The sequence below is a fragment of the Hippopotamus amphibius genome, chromosome 1 (genome assembly GCF_030028045.1).
Source record: "Hippopotamus amphibius kiboko isolate mHipAmp2 chromosome 1, mHipAmp2.hap2, whole genome shotgun sequence".
NCBI classification, from domain to species: Eukaryota; Metazoa; Chordata; class Mammalia; order Artiodactyla; family Hippopotamidae; genus Hippopotamus; species Hippopotamus amphibius.
In genome coordinates, this window is record NC_080186.1 from 217,187,726 (window position 1) to 217,204,012 (window position 16,287).

General features: G+C 45.2%; 1 protein-coding gene across 1 annotated transcript in view; it reads right to left on the reverse strand.

Annotated features, from left to right (window-relative positions):
• Positions 1 to 249: 249 nt before the first annotated feature.
• Positions 250 to 16,287, reverse strand: part of ANKDD1B (ankyrin repeat and death domain containing 1B) — a 61,651-nt gene continuing 45,613 nt past the window's right edge. The window contains exons 12-17 of the mRNA XM_057720424.1: positions 15,224 to 15,322; positions 11,400 to 11,498; positions 7,189 to 7,284; positions 3,668 to 3,869; positions 1,335 to 1,466; positions 250 to 311 (exon numbers count right to left, since the gene is read on the reverse strand). Coding sequence (XP_057576407.1) covers positions 250 to 311; positions 1,335 to 1,466; positions 3,668 to 3,869; positions 7,189 to 7,284; positions 11,400 to 11,498; positions 15,224 to 15,322 — 690 coding nt within the window. The remainder of the gene's footprint in view (positions 312 to 1,334; positions 1,467 to 3,667; positions 3,870 to 7,188; positions 7,285 to 11,399; positions 11,499 to 15,223; positions 15,323 to 16,287) is intronic.

Sequence of the window (16,287 nt, forward strand, 5' to 3'; positions counted from 1 at the left end):
GAAATGGGAAAATCACATACAACTTGCCTTAAGCAAAACCAAAAATATTTTGACTTTTCAGTGGTTGGGAAGTATAATACCATTTTTCATCTGTTAGAGGGTTGTGTCACTGCCATCTTCATAGTTGAAAGGAAAATCAGTACTACTGCTGGAAGAACTTTATGGCATTTAAAGAACTGAATTTAAGAGGACTGAATACTGAATGGAAAATCATTTAAATACAGTTTCTTTAGGCACATAAATGTGCTTTTATGAAACTGTACATTTCTTGGGCCTTGAGTCAGTTTCACTTTTAAATTGACGAATCTTTTCTGGAAAAAATCAGATACCATGATTAATAACTAACATTTATTAAGCACTTGCTACATGCCAGGCACTATTACTCAATCCCACCACAGCCCTTTGACACAGACACTTTTCTAGTTAATAATTAAGAATGCTGGCAGAGTTAGTGCTCTACAGAACTTGCTCAGTCACCCAGCCCATTATTTGTTGGAGTTCAGCTATAAGCTCACACAGTCTCGCTCCGGAGCACATGCCCTTCCCCACTTCAGTGGGCTGCCTCTTGGTCTTCCCTGAGAGTTCTTATGGACAGACACTCTTTCGTAGAAACAAATAAGTTCAAAGTTGGAACATCCCCAGAGCTAGGAGGACGATGTCATGGAAGGTAGGCATCACCCGGGCACTATTCCTCGTACTACCGCCGCCTGAAACTGAATATTGGGTCCGTGATCTGAGGTGCATTCTTATTCTCAGTTTCAGGTGAAACTGCACCAGCGAAGACAATGACAGATGGCCCTGTATTTTGCTTGAATGGTTATTACATGAGAGTTATAACCTAATTTATTGATGAGTTTTCAAAACATCTTCCCTGACAATATGGTCTCTGGCAGAGTGGTTTTTAGCAATAATCCCAGCTGGCAAAACAATAGCCTGTCTGCTCTTTGCTCTCAGCTCAGAGATAACTTTCTCAAACACACTAACTTCCAGAGTTCCCAGGAGGAACAGGCATTTTGAGCAAGACAATTCTTAGTTGTGGAGCACTGCCCTATAACTTGGGATGGTTTCGCACCCCTGCTCCCCTGCTTCCCCCAACACCCCACCCACACATACACACAAAAGTACTCCTACATTTTTCAAATGCCCCGCAGGGGAACGACACTGAGACCACCAGGCTAACGATGGAGCCAGTACTGATTAAGTCACCAAAGGAGAGGTCACATGTTCTGACACCAAGCTGGGACTGCTGGGGCTCAGGGGAGTACTTCTGCCCACTGTCCTCTACCATGTTAAGGGAGCAGGCATTTCTATCTGTTTGTTGAACACTAACTCACCAGCTAGTTGTGGGAAGCCTGCGTGCACCAGCTCTTCATACAGGTGTTTGACTGGCGTGGCCTGCATCACCAGGGCCCCGTGCAGCCAAATGAATAGAGCCCTGTGGCCATGTTCCCGGAAGCGCTCCTCTCCTGTGCCAAGCACAAAGGGCAGATGCTGACACCTCCTTACTGTGAACTCAATTCTAACTAAATCTCCACATGACTGTGGTTCCTCCTCTGGGCAGCTGTGAGATAAGAAGCCCAGTGGACGAAAGCCCTTCCAGTCCCCTCACTGGTACTTCTAGGGGGACCAGAGTTGCAGTCCTTGCTACACACCTGCTGTGCTTGACACAGACCAAAGCAACAGATGAGAGATTGTAATAGCTGCATCCCTGCCAGCAGGGAGAGACCATCTTAAAGAGATGTGGAGCTTTTCTTCATTGTTCAGGTGGTACTGTTACAGGCCAGCGCTTCTCAAACTTAACGTGCACATTTCACCTGAGGGTCTTCTGAGAGTGGAGATTCTGGTTGTCAGTCTGGGGTGAGGATCTGCGGGTCAGTAAGCTCCCGGGTCCCACTGCTGCTACTGCTGCTGCAGCCCATTAACCACGCCCTGAGCAGCCAGCATGCACCCACCAGCCATTCCAGCTCCCAGGAAACTCCTCCAGTGGAAGTCTGCATCCCCTGGCCAGGCCAGCACTCTTCACTGGGCACATCTCACTAGACATTCTGCCCCTAAGAGGTGTTGGGGGAAGTGCTGGGATATGGAGATGGGAATCCATTGCCACTCCCGGCTGGAGGTCACAGTTACAAACCCGCGCCAGGCTCCTAGCTCTACCAGATGCTGAGATAAGGAGGGCCTGAGCTCTGGGGAGGAAGTCTGCTGCATAGACGGGGGCAGGTGTTTCAGGGAGAGCGAACTGTACCCATTAAGAATGTACTCCTAGGTGAATCCGGTTCCTTTCCTAATCTTCCCGCTGCCAGACTCATTTTTCTTAAATACCATCATCAACGTGTCATTCCTTTGCTCGAAAGCCCACCAACTCCTTTGTGCCAGTTACAATGTAATTGGATTGTGAATGGTGCTATTATCACGCCAACTAGATTATCGACTCCATCAAACATGCACCATGGCTTACAGAGCTGATGTATCCCCCCGGCACAGCTAAACACATTCTAGGCACTCCATAATGTGCAAACAAAACACATCAAAACTCCCCTCATCCTGATGGCAAGTACTCTGAAGGCATACTGTATTTCCAAATCAATTCTTTAGGTCAAGAGAAATTTCCAGAAGGCAACTCGTTTTCCTAAAGATTTCACAAAACACTATATGCATAATTAGCCACAAGGAGAAATCGTAACAATACAAAAGAAACCTTTTCAGAAACTATAGTTGATATCCAACATTTTCAAGGCATCATCTTCCACTTTTTCACATGAAAATGTACCCTTGGAATTAGCAATAAAAAGTGCCGTAATTTACTGGCGTGTAGTATAAGCAGCACGTGCCCGTGGGCTGTGGTCCTGCTGTCCCCAGTCCCCAGCCATCAATCATGCGATCACCCCCGAGCATGGGACTCGTTCACATCTCAGGACGGCCATGTAAGGACAGGGCTCTGGATAGAAAGTTTTGCCAAAAAAAGGTATTTGCTTCTTTGTTTTTAAAGCTGATTCGTTGATAATGCAAACAAGCTTTCTGTATTTCCTAGGTTTGGGTCAAATCATGAAAAAGCAAAGCTAAGGACTCCAAGTTGACCTGACCTCACTAATTCTGACAGCTGGAGTCTGGCTGAAATGACACCATGGCTTGGAATCCTCTAATCCAGAGAGCCATGAGTCTGCATCTCACCAGTCTCTCACCAAGGCCATGACCTACAAGAAGCAATGGCCCCAGGCCTGGTGTAAGGGATTCCTCCTTGGAGTGACAGCCCTAAATGTGAGCCGTTTGTTAGCAAATGAACTTGTCCACCCCAGGACAATCGCAGGGAACTCCAAAAATCAGGTGACTTCTCAGTGACAAGCCAACTGTTAAATCCTGGCTTCCTTGGTGCCCAGTTCAGTTGGGAACCGTAATTTCCTTCTAGGCTAAACACCACCTTTAGAATATGGCTCAGTAAAGGTAATCATCCTGTGCAAACTCCAGTCTACGGCAGATTCCCATGAGTACTGTCCGTGTGCAAGGTCCCCCACCACCTCTGTGGTCCTAAGCTCACTGTCCCTGCTCCTGGGCCCCTGCAGTCTGCTGCTTATCGAGAGCGCTGGACACCCACTTGGAAGATGGGTACCAGTGAGGACGGCTCTTCCTAACACTGAATGCCTCCTGCCCATATCGCCTGGGCCATGCTGACCTGACCACTGCCCCTTGATGGCTCTGATCTGGGCGTCTGTGAAGTTCCACGAACGGGCCAGCTTCTGCCACTCGTTGGCCTTCAGCTGACGGTAAGCCAGGTGCCAGAGGAGGCTGCGCATGTGCCTGGTCTCCTGACTGTGATCTTGCTTGAATGTCAGAGTAAAGCTGGTTGATAGGGCCTTGATGTTCTCCCCATGCTCCTAGATTGAAGGTAAGTGTATCAGATGATTTCAGACATTATCTGCTGATTGCCTTATTTCAGAGTATATACATATATATTTTTTCAGACGTAACCCATAAGGTGGTAACTGAGACTATGTTTTCAATATTAACTATAACTGGACCATTTTTTTGTCATCCAAGATAGAGACAAATGTCTGAAATAAAAAGCTGGAGTCTGTCTGACAGGAAATGTGAGGGATTTTGCCATGCTGTATCCCATGCCTCTATCCCAGCCTGCTCACCCCCCCAAAAGGAAACAGAGGGGGTACGTTGACCTCGGAAATGCCACAACAACAAACGCATCTTTAAAGGCCTTACATTCAACCAATATCCCTTTTTCTTCTTTGGGGTGTTTGATTTTCTCATATCAAAGTTTCAGTGGGGCCCAGATTGGATATATCCTTGATAAGACCCCAAGGCTGATCCCTCCATTCATCCTGGTCTCTGGTGACGGTGAGGAGAGCAAATGAGCATCCTAACTCTGGGGGCTGAGGAGTGGAGAGGACAGGGCTCCACGGCATTTTGTATTACAGCACTGCAGCCAGGCTCAACCCAATAGCACCGTGCCTGGATTGATTCTTGTTCTCTGATTTGTCAAAGGCTCCTTTTGTCCCTTTATAAGAATCCACCAAAAAAATAAAAACTAAAAAAGGATCCACCAGAGGCCTACAGCATCCAACCAAAAACACTGGAGAGACTTTCAAAGTGAAGGCAGGGGTCATGGATGGTTTCCTAGGGCTGCACCTGTCAGGCACATGCCATCAGGGCCGCAGACAAGCCTCCCTCCAGAGATGGGACCAAGGGACACACAGGACACACAGCCCACCAAGAGGTTTGGGACTTCTATCTATTCTCCTTCCCTCTTTTATATATAGTGACTTCTGTTTTTGTCTTTCATTTAAATAAAAGTGAATCTTCATGAAAGATACTCTGAACAGCAATTCAGGAGTCAACGCTGGGGCAGGAAGTGAACCAGAGGGGTAGGGGGACCTGGTTTTCGAAACCTGTGAGAAGCACGTGGTGGGGCCTGTGGCTCAGCCCCCAGCGTGGATCAGCCTGCACCCTCACAGCATCACAGACCACCGCTGGAAGGTCTACAGACTCCTGGGAGACGTGGCCAGGGAGAAGTGCAAGACCTTTCTCCAGCATCTGGACTTCGTGAACAGAAGCTGGGAGAGGAATGGGAGGAGTGACGGTCTCACAACTGTTTCAGGGTCGTAGAATGCAGGGTCTTCTTTACCCCAGCCTTGCTCTACTCCTACAGTGCCTGGCTCCCAGGAAATCCTAACAGAGGTAATGCTGAGAGTGGGGGATTCAACAAACTTAGGAGCTGTGAGCACTGCCTTTTTTCCTTTTCTCCTCATTCCATCTCCTGAAAATGTTAAATCCAAGAGCATCAAAACCCCAAACACCACCAATTAAAGGGAGGAATACAATATGCCTCTGCTTTCAACTCTGCATTATAGCATTTTTATTTCTTTGAGAAATACACCTGCTTTGTGCATTCCAGGATTGGGCTGGACGGTCCTTCAGGCTTCCATAGAAAGGGCTACGGATTTGGAAAGCTCAGGTCTTTTTCAACAGTCAGTGGAAGCATTAATAGCCTGTCTGCAAAGCACTGAACTATTTGCAGGAATAACATAAACCAGAACTGGTGGAAATTAAAGTAGCATAAGCCAGAAAGCTCCCATTTGCCTCTGAACCATGGAATGTAATGATGGATGGTTAGGTGGTTATGTAGATGTGTAACTGGATATGAGAGGAAATTCCAATCTTCTTTTGAATCTTTTCATTAGGAACCATTTTACATTAGGCCAGGATATAAACATTTAATAACAGAGAATTTTAAATAATAAATAACAATAAATACATTTGATTAAAAAAAATTTAAGGCTATAAATTAAAAAAAAAAAGTCTTCCTCCCACTCCAGACTTCAGGGTCCCAGTTGTCACCAGGGTTAACAACTCTTAGCATTTCTGGGGGTCTACTTCAGCTATATGTATGCATTATTTATGATTTTCAAAGTTCACCCAACTCTCACATCCTAAGATTCGTTAGGAAAGCAGGCTTATGCATCTGGTGGAAAAATAATTTATTCTCATCTAGGAAAAAGAATCTAAAAATGCTAACAGGAATTAAAAATAGAACCAATGAATATTCCTATTTTTAGACAAAATGGGAAAACAACAATTTAAAGAGCAAGAAAAAAGATGGAACTTGGGAAAGTCATCCTCAATAAAATACAGTGATGATCTAAGAAAATGAGAATTAGGCTAGGACAAAGAGGAACAGGAAGAAGAAGGGGGAATAGAAATCAGAGGAGGAAGGAGAGTGATTAAACAGAATTCTAATTGTCAAATGTTTTCTTGTTTTGTTTTATCTTACCGGCAGATAAGGAAAGTCTGGGGAGGACAGTGTGGCCTTTAAAGTGATCCCCATATACCTGGAAGACTGAGCCAATTAAACAGTACTGCGAGCAAGGAGGCAAATCAATGCATTTTGCCTTCAGGATTTAAGGGACATTTCTCAGGATTGGCGAATTAGACATCATTCCACGCTCGAGGCTCCTCAGGGATAGACGCGTGAGGGACTAGGACCTAAATTCTGGCTCCAGCCTATTAGACCAGAGTGGACATTCAGTCTAGGATGGCGGAGGGCGGTGTCTGGTAATGAAATTTCTGCCCGAGGGCACAGACTTGAATCTTGGAGGGGAGGGCGTTCTACTGAGACGCTGCATGAGTGGCAGCTATCAGAGGGAGTACTGATGAAAGAAGACAGAAGGAATGTCTCGGAGACAAGTTTTTGTCTTCTCAAGATAAATAAGGTTTTCATGACCGTGGCAGAATACTTAAGTGCTGAACAGCCAGCACAGCGGTATGTCGACAACTGCAAAACTCTAAATATGAACATCCTTACCACTCAGTATTATGCGAGTCTGGGAGCTTCCAGAAGGGACCATAGCCAAAGACTCTGTGACAGGAGGCACAGACAGCAGCCAACCACCCAGGGCACGCACGCCAGGCTCCTTAGAGCCAACGTGGACTGGCCTGCTTGGCCCAACTGAACTCTACACACTTCAGTTCCAACCACCGGTGCTGACAAAGGATGGAGAGGATGAGGGGCAGCTGTTCATGCCATGAATGGGACAGCACTGGGCAGAAGGGACAGTTATAACCACACTAACCAGGGCCCTGCCCACTAGAGCAGAAAAAAGAATTACACAGACCCCACCCTGCCCTGTAAGAATAAGGGGTTGCAGAAGAGGCCCTCGCTGAGCTGAATTTGGCCTTCCTTACCTCTCTCCAGGCATAGTACCTTTCAGCTTTAATGAGCATGTCCCCGACGAGGCTGTGGTTGCTCCTGGCGGCCACGGCCAGGGCAGTCTTCCCTTGCTGAAAGTCAAAAATCAGAGTCAGGCAATGCGGGCTACTGGTTAGGAGCTCTAGCTTTGGAACAAGGGGGCCTGGATTCAAATCCTGATCCTACTGCTTCCTTGCAGGGCAAATTTGGGCCAGTCCTCAGTTTCCCTAGGTCTCAATAACTACCCCTCTGTGTAGTGGTAAGGGGCAAGTGTGACAACTCATATAGGCCCTTAGGACTGTGTGTGGCACAGTGTAGGGCTGTGTGTGGCAATTGTCTAAGAGATGCTAGATAGTGATGGCATCAGGTGCTGTGTCAGCGGGGCAGGGGGAAGGATTTGGGCTTAGGGACCCAACGTCAACATGCAGTGTTTTACACATGCTCTATCCATGAGAACGCAAGCATTTCTCCAAGACCCGCAAGGGTCTCCCTGGCTCACTGCACTGTGAAGTCCTCAGCAAATAACGTGATCATATATTTTCCTCCTCCAAAGGCTTACTCCGCCTGTGGCAGAGGCTTTAGTCAGTGTCCCCTTCCCCCTCCCCCCCACCACCAAATTGCCTTTTTCTTCTAAAAGAGACCTCCTGATTTTAGCTGGGCACTTGGCCACCCCCAACATTTCCTAGCCTCCCTTACCCTTGGGTACGTGAACTAAGTTCTGGCCAATGGTATGTAAATGGAAGCAGCACATGCAACTTCTGGGAAGTTTCTTTAAAGAGAGGAGGGATGTCATTCCCCTTCCTTCCCTCCTCCTCCATGAGTAGAGTGCTGGCATGATGGCAGGAGCCTGAACAGCCACTTTAGATCAGGAAATAAAAGCAATGTGTTGAGGAGGGCAGAGTAATAGAACAGAAAAGGGATGGATCTTATTCAGAATAAAATCAATAATGGTAACACTACATAGTACAGAATTCAGCTTGCTGGACTCCTATCCAGGACTTTTTTCTAAAACATCATACTACCTCTAACCAAAGATGAAGGGTTGGAATCTTAACCAAATGGATGAGCAACAATGACTGTTCTAGACATAATTTGGGGCATGAATGGCCTGGAGCCCATATGGTACCTTATACAAATTATAAATGGCATACCTTTGTCAAGATGGATATTGTTGAAAGCTATAGCACACAGCTTTGCAAGCAGTATCCCCTAGATTTTATGCAGTGCACAAGCTATACATCTACACTTTGTGCCCCAAGCAAAAGACGGTGGTTCTCATTTGTTTTACAAATGACTCATGAAAAATCCGCTTAAGGATCCTGAAGACAATTTAAATGAACGGTCAGAAATAACCTCAGAAGAAGTTCCAACCTCAGAAACCCATGTTTCTATGCTTAGAGATCCAGAAATTTATCCCCATAATTCTCTCACATGGCTGAGTATTTGTGAAATGCAACTCCCGCCGATTCAAATGATTTGTCTGCTAGTCCAAGCACTGAGACCCAGGTGAGCCTGAAAATTAGAGCTGAAAGTAATCAGCTTCTAATCAAAAGAGACAGTAATGAAATTAGGAAGAACTGCATTTTGCAGGCATTTAGCAAGCCTCTAATTGTATGCCATCTAAATTCTGGCTTGTAAAACCATCTGAATCACCATAATTAGCCTACTTTGGGAAGGCAGAATTCTGAGAGCCAGAGTTTTCAAGCTCATGGAAAACAGAAATCCAGCTGTACTGTGCTGTTGAGGGTGAGGGGCCCCCGGAGAGCTTTGTAACGCAGCAGGCTGAGAGGACAGGGAAGGTCAAGTTTATAACAAAGCTTGGCTCCTTTTTTCCCATCCAAACTAGACCATAATTCAGTCTCTGAAACAGTCATTTAGATGTGGTAAAAACTGTGGGAACAGGCAGAAAGGATAGTTTTTAATTCATTAATTACATATGTTCTGGGTGCCAATTAGGCACCAGACCCGGCAAGGAAAGATGGAGGAGGAGAAAGGAGATCTGGGAAATAGAACTGTGAGGCCCAGGAAACTGTGGCTTTTGTTTTGAAAGCAGAATCAAGCTGTAGCACAAATGTGTTCACTGGAATATCCAGTCCGCTTGCAATGGGTGCCCAACATAAGTTCCCTGCCCAATGCTATAGATTCTCTACTCACCAGACGGCCCTGGAGGTGTTAAGTGTTAGTGAAAAAGTAGAATAAAGTATAAAAAGAAAGCATGGGAAGCTACTAACGCTAAACGTTAACACTAATGCTAAATGTTAACTAATGAGCCACCACGGGTGGAATCCCACCTAAGTGATGGAAATACGAACGGCTGTGTTTTCCTCCCCTATGCTTTTCTATGTTTTCCAAATTGTATTCCTTTTATAATCAGAAAAAGAAAACGGACACACAGAGATGGGTAAAATAATGTATCACAACTTCAGGTCCCCAACATGACAAGTGTGATTCTGAAACAGACTAGGGAGGACGCAGGCTTGCACTGGGAATGAGGGACATGCTGAGCTGGCGGCCAGTGTGGGCGAAGACCAGGAAGAGAAAACTGCAACTTCTGGGACTTCCCTGGTGGCGCAGTGGGTAAGAATCCACCTGCCAATGCAGGGGACACGGGTTCGAGCCCTGGTGCAGGAAGATCCCATCTGCCTTGGAGCAACTAAGCCCGTGCGCCACAGCTACTGAACCTACTCTCTAGAGCCTGTGAGCCACAACTATTGAGCCCACATGCCACAAATACTGAAGCCCACGCACCTAGAGCCCTGCTCCGCAACAAGAGAAGCCACCGCAATGAGAAGTCCACACACCACAACAAAGAGTAGCCCCCACTCACCTCAACTAGAAAAAGCCTGCTCACAGCGATGAAGACCCAATGCAACAAATAAATAAATAATACAATTTTTTTTTAAAAAATGGTTAAGGGAACTCCCTCACGGTCCAGTGGTTAAGACTCTGAGCTTTCACTGCCAAGGGTGCAGGTTCAATGGTTGGGGAACTAAGATCCCACAAGCCATGGGGCATGGCCAAAAAAAAAAAAGTAGATGAATAAAAGAAAAAATAAAATAAAAATGGTTGAGGTACATTTTATATTGTGTGTATTTTACAATTAAAATTTTTAAAATAAATGAAAAAAAACAAGTTTAGACACATAAATTTATTCATTGCAGTTCTGTTTATAACAACAAAAGCTTAAGGACAACTTAAATGCCCATCAGTTGAGAACTAAACAAATTATGATATGTCCACACCACAGTCTACCATGTAGCTGTATAAAAGAGAAGAAACTTTCCATGTACTTATATGGAATGATCTTTGCTTTCTACTGGTAAGGGGAAAAAAGCTAAACGTGGGACAATATGTATAGGAATCCACCATAGTGTAAAAAGGATGGAGGGATGGAATAAGAGTATAATATATTTATGTTTGCTATTATATGCATAAAGAAACTCTGAAAAGAACAGAAGAAACTTATAATAATGGGTATGTATGGCAAGGATAGTATGAGAGCCAGACGAATAGAGACAGGGGTGGATGGAAAATTTTTACTGTAAAACCTTTACTGATTTTTAAATTCTTGGACCATGTGAATCTCTCATCTTTTCAAAAAATTAATAATTTGAGTTTTAAAAATATATATTTTGGGGCTTCCTAGGTGGCACAGTGGTGAAGAATCCGCCTGCCAACGCAGGGCACATGGGTTTGATCCCTGCTCCAGGAAGAGCCCACATGCTGCAGAGCAACTGGGCCTGTGTGCCACAACTACTGAGCCTGCGTTTTAGAGCCTGTGAGCCACAACTATTGAGCCCATGTGCCACAACTACTGAAGCTCACACGCCTAGAGCCCGTGCTCTGCAGCAGGAGAGGCCACAGCAGTGAGGTGCCCGCGCACAACAAAGAGTGGCCCCCGCTCGCCACAACTAGAGAAAGCCCACGTGCAGCATCGAAGACCCACACAGCCAATAAAAATAAATACATAAATAATAAATAATTAATTTAAAAATATATATATATATTTTAATGTTGAGAGTAAAAATTGTTACCAACTTATCTCAGTTAAAATTGAGATGTTACTGAATGACTATCAAGATATAAGATTCCTCCAGTTCGTGTCCATTTCACAAAGGATATGCTAATACTGCCTCTCAAGGCTTACAGCCACCAGGGAGGCCACAGCAACCAGCTCAGCTAAGCAGAGTGAAGTCCATAAACTCACTTTATCAACAACCTTCAGGTCACAGCCCGCCTTCAGCAGGGTTTCCACCAGTTCCACATTTCCAAGATCAGCAGCTACATGCAAAGGAGTCTGCTGCCTCTGCCAAGAGAAATTTCAAAAATATAACGAAGCATGTTAAGAAGAGAAAAAACTTGCACAGTGAAAAGACAAAGGGAAAGCAAAGGTGTCCTACATAGGCATAAGGGAAAATAGATAAGGTCACATAGTTTTAAATAGGTACAGGAGACATTCATTGCAGTATTATTTACAACAGTGAAAAACTGAAAGGAAGTTACATGTTCAATCAGGAGACTCATGAGATAAATTATGGTATATCCACATATTGGAATAGTAGGCAACTATCACAAATGACTTTTTAAAATGATTTCAGTACGGGATACCTAGAGTAGTCAAGGTAGAGACAAAGTGAAATGGTGGTTTCCAGGAGGAAAGGGGAAGGGAATGAGCATGGAATTTCAGTTTCGGAAGATAAAGTTCTGGAGATGGATGGTGTCAGAGTTACGCACATTGGGCTTCCTAGGTGGCGCAGTGGTTAAGAATCCGCCTGCCAATGCAGAGGTCACAGGTTCGATCCCAGCTCCAGGAAGATCCCACATGCCGCGGAGCAACTAAGCCCGTGTGCCAAAAAAAAAAAAAAAAAAAAAATGAAAAGAGTTACGCACATTGTCAATGTACTTAGTGCCACTGAACTGTGTTCTTACAAGTGGTTACAATGGTCCATTTTATGTTTATTTTGCCACAAAACAAATAATTTCAGAGATTTTTAAAAATGAAAAATGCTTATGTTATAACATTAAAAACCTTAGAAATAACATTATCTAGCCAAGCTCAATTTATATATAAAAATAGAAAAAGAAGCTTTTTCTCGTCAAACACTCATGTATCTCAGGCACTTGGACGGAAGGATGCACAATGGATGGATGGATGGAGTCAACAGAAACAGCAGAGACACCACCACCCTGAGCTGAGGACCCCGTTAGATGGAGAGCTGCCCTTCATCAAACAATAGTGACCCAACTCTCATCAAAAATCCCCACTCAAAGCTTCATTCATTGAACTAAGCCAGATGGAGCTATTCTCCAACTTTTAACGGTCCAAGAGACTGCTGTGGGGATGAGTAAGACACAACCTGAACTTTCTTATCAACTGGTGGTTTCTAAAAGTTTAGGGGTCAGAAATCTCTTTGAGAATCTGATGACTGTAGGGGACCCTCCAGCCCAGAACAATACACATAGACAAACTGTGATCATATTTCACAGTTTCGTGGACTCCCACACCCTCAACCTACCCCTCTACTCTACTCAGTTCAAAGGTCCTAGGGATAAAAATCTGCCTAAACCTCTCTTCCCCTAACTTCTAATTCCAGCAGAAGGACATTTGGTCAGCCAATGGTGACTCACCATCACGTTCTAATTAGAAGTCTGCCAATGCGGTGGACACCCCAAATTCCATATCCAACAGGAGTTCCACATTAGATGCCACCAGCATGCAGAGCCAGGGGACAGCTGGGAGGGGAAGGGACTTGAGAGGCAGCTAATGGCCCACGTGCACCCAAGTAGCCACAGAGGACAGGGAAGACCACAGAAGGGCTAAGACAACGTGCCCCAGGACAGAAGGGGCAAGAACCTTAAATCCTGCTTCAGAGAAATTGTGCCTGGGAAAACTTTTGAGCACGTGCCATGATGTGTAAGTTTAAAAACAAAACAAAACGGCCACACTTAATGAGCGTAAAAGCTGTGCTGCTGGCACACTCAGCAGAAGGTGGTAGAGACTCATAAATCCCCAAGCAAACGAGATGCAGCAAAGACCCACGTCAGCGCTGGTGGATGAAAGTGCCAGTGAGCCTCCTTTGTATCCTGTCTAATTAAACCTTTTTTCACAAATGCCAGCAATCAATAAAAAATTATTTCTCCTTCAAAAAAAAAAAATAGAAAGAGAAGGAAATGCATTGGTGATGTTAAGAATGATAATGTTTAGATGGAGAGATTAGAGCTTATTTTTATTGCCTCCTTGGTGCTCTTCTCTATTTTGTAAGTTTCCTACACTACAGTGTATAAAGGAGTGCAAGACTTCTAATTTCTTTCTGGAATAACCACTTTCCTATGAAGAGGATAAGTGTTTCAGAGAAATATATGAAATCACAAGAAAATCACCCATCTTAGCCTCCCACTGAAAGGAATGCTGATGTGAAGACATTTCTAAAATATTAGCATAGAAAGGAACATTGGTTATGATCTAGCCTAATAGCCCAACTCCTAGACCAGAGAGACGCAGCAACTTCCCCAGGGTAACACAGCCGGGCAGTAGCATCTAGCCCAAGACTCTTCCTACCGGAGCATAAGGTCAACCCGCTTGGGATGTTAACGTCATTGATATCGAAAAGCATTTACTAAAGACCCATTTTTAGGTGGCAATGTGCCCCTCTGGGGGCTCATTATCCATGACATCAAACTTATACTGACAGGCCTATCAAAAGTCTGTACCAACGTGGAACAGAGACACAGTGTCATACATCAAATACCCATAGAATCTCACTACGGCAAAACTGCTAGAAGCCTAGAAGGCAGGAAATGGACTAAAATGTTAACAGAGTTCTCTTTCTTCAGAGGGATTACAGATTATAAAGTTTTTAGCTTATTTATGTTTTCTTACTTTTATACATTGTGTGTATTCCTGGTCTAACAAAAGCCATACATGATAAAGTCTAGGTCTATAACTGGGTGGTAGCCTAGCAAGCCTCCTTCACTGTAGTGGATCTAGCCAATTCTAGTGAAACCAGAATCACTCGTGAGTTCTGTCCACGTGTACAGCAAAGACTGCCCATGAGAAAAGATCGGGGGCGCTGACATAGTTGAATACATACATATGTTTAATAATAAGAGAGATTTTCCTCCCCCAAACTTTTGGGATAGTAAAAGACCAGGGAGGAGGACAGTCCCTGGGGAAGGAAGGAACGGATGGGGAGTTAAGTCCCCATTCAGCTCAGGGCACCAATGACCTCACAGACTGGAGTTGGAGCAGACTGCAAAGATCTGAGTCAGTGCTCTGGTTTCACAGATGAGGAAACCAAGGGCTACACAGTGGGTTAGGACAGGCATGCCTACTGCACGTGGCTGCTCCTTCACCTGGGAAGGGGCTCATCTGTCCTCAGGACTCTGGAGAGGCCCCTCTCCCGAGTTTTCCTTCCCACTCCTGACCTCTGGAAGAGGGCAGCCCTTCCCAGAGCAGGCCCTGGTTCAGACAGCACCCACCCCATCCTCTTAATTCTTCCACCTCAGCATTTCCATTTCCGCCAGTGATGGATGCCTTTTGTGCAACATTTGATTCTGCTCCAGTGGTCTGAACTCATGGTGATTTTTTAAAAAACTCCAAGAGGTCTCTTTTGCCTTTGGGCAAAAGGAAGATACATTTACTGTCTATAATACAGAAACAAAGCTTCCTTCTTGTGGAAAAGGGCTCCCTGCCAATTACAACATTTCACACACTGGGGGAGTAGCTTTTGATTTAAAGAGCCTCTGGCAATTTACCTCCGGGCTACTGTTTATCCATCAGAAGTACTGGGCCTGTTAAATGTGAACAGTTTAATAACGCACTGGCTGAATCCCAGTTGTGAGTTTGACAAAGACAAAATATGTGTTTGCTAGTGGGCGTGCGGGTTACAGAAGAAAAAGGATAAAAAATGAATGCGCGTATTCCTCCCAGGAATCTTTAGAGTATCTTGAACTTGATCAAAACTACCCCTAAACACACACTGAGTTGAAACAAGAAAACAGACTCTCCAGGTTCTGATTTGCCTGGCTTACCTGATTTAAGATGTCAGCATCATGCTGTGCACTTAATAAGCTGTTTACCACTGTGATATGGTTGTTGATAACAGCTAAATGAAGAGGGGAGTCTTTAGGCTGCAGAAAGAAAAGACAACTTCAAATTCAAAAGATTCTGGCTTCATCATTCAGGGCAAAAAGTGACTCATTTCATCAGACATTTCCTGATAACCTGAACACTGACACTGCCCAACACGGTCACAGGCCCTTAGTAAGTCTTCAGCAATCACTGGCACACCAAAGCAGTCCAGCAAACCCGCTCACCAGCAACCCACTTTCCCATTTCATTCATTCTAGAACTTGACACTGAGCACCTCCTATGGGCCAGGCTCTTTTCAGGGTGCTAGGGGTTCAGTGGTGAACATGGCCCATCCTCAGGAATCTTTCATCTAATCGGGAAAGCAGATATTGATTTTTTTTAAGTCACAAAATATACAGTTACAAATTGTGATAAGCGCCTTGGAGGAAAAGTGCAGAGTTGGTAAGAGAGCATATGTGGGGGGGGGGGCCGAGGGCCAACGTTTCTGGAGGTCAGAAAAGGCTTTCCTGAAGAATTGACATTTGAGGTCAAATATGAAGGCTAAGAAAATACTGAATAGCTTAACAGCGGGACTTCCCAGAGCCTTCAAAGAGCTAAAGTGCCGCGGGAATAGCCACAAGGAAGGCATAGCATTCACCTGCGGCATTTTCCAAGTTGCTCTGGTCCAGGGCTCTCTTTCTCCCTAGAGCGTGCTGTGGGACTAATGCCCCGCTCAGCCGGGGGCACCGTCCGTGCTCAGCCCTCCCACCTGTGTAATGTCCAGACACCGAGGACTCCCCAAGCCCTTGCAGCCTGCTCCCCTTTCCTCCTCCTTTGTGGCTAATCCGCCTGCCAGGCTCAGTGCCCGTCTCCACAGCCTCACACACAGCCTCCTGCTGCCCTCACTCCCACCCAGCTGCCACCGGCCCAGGAGGCTGGAGAGAAAACCCATCCCCGAGGGTAGAAAAGGCAGCTGCAAGGAGGAAAAAAGGCGAGGAGAACACAGGTAAGATGTGAGAGAGAG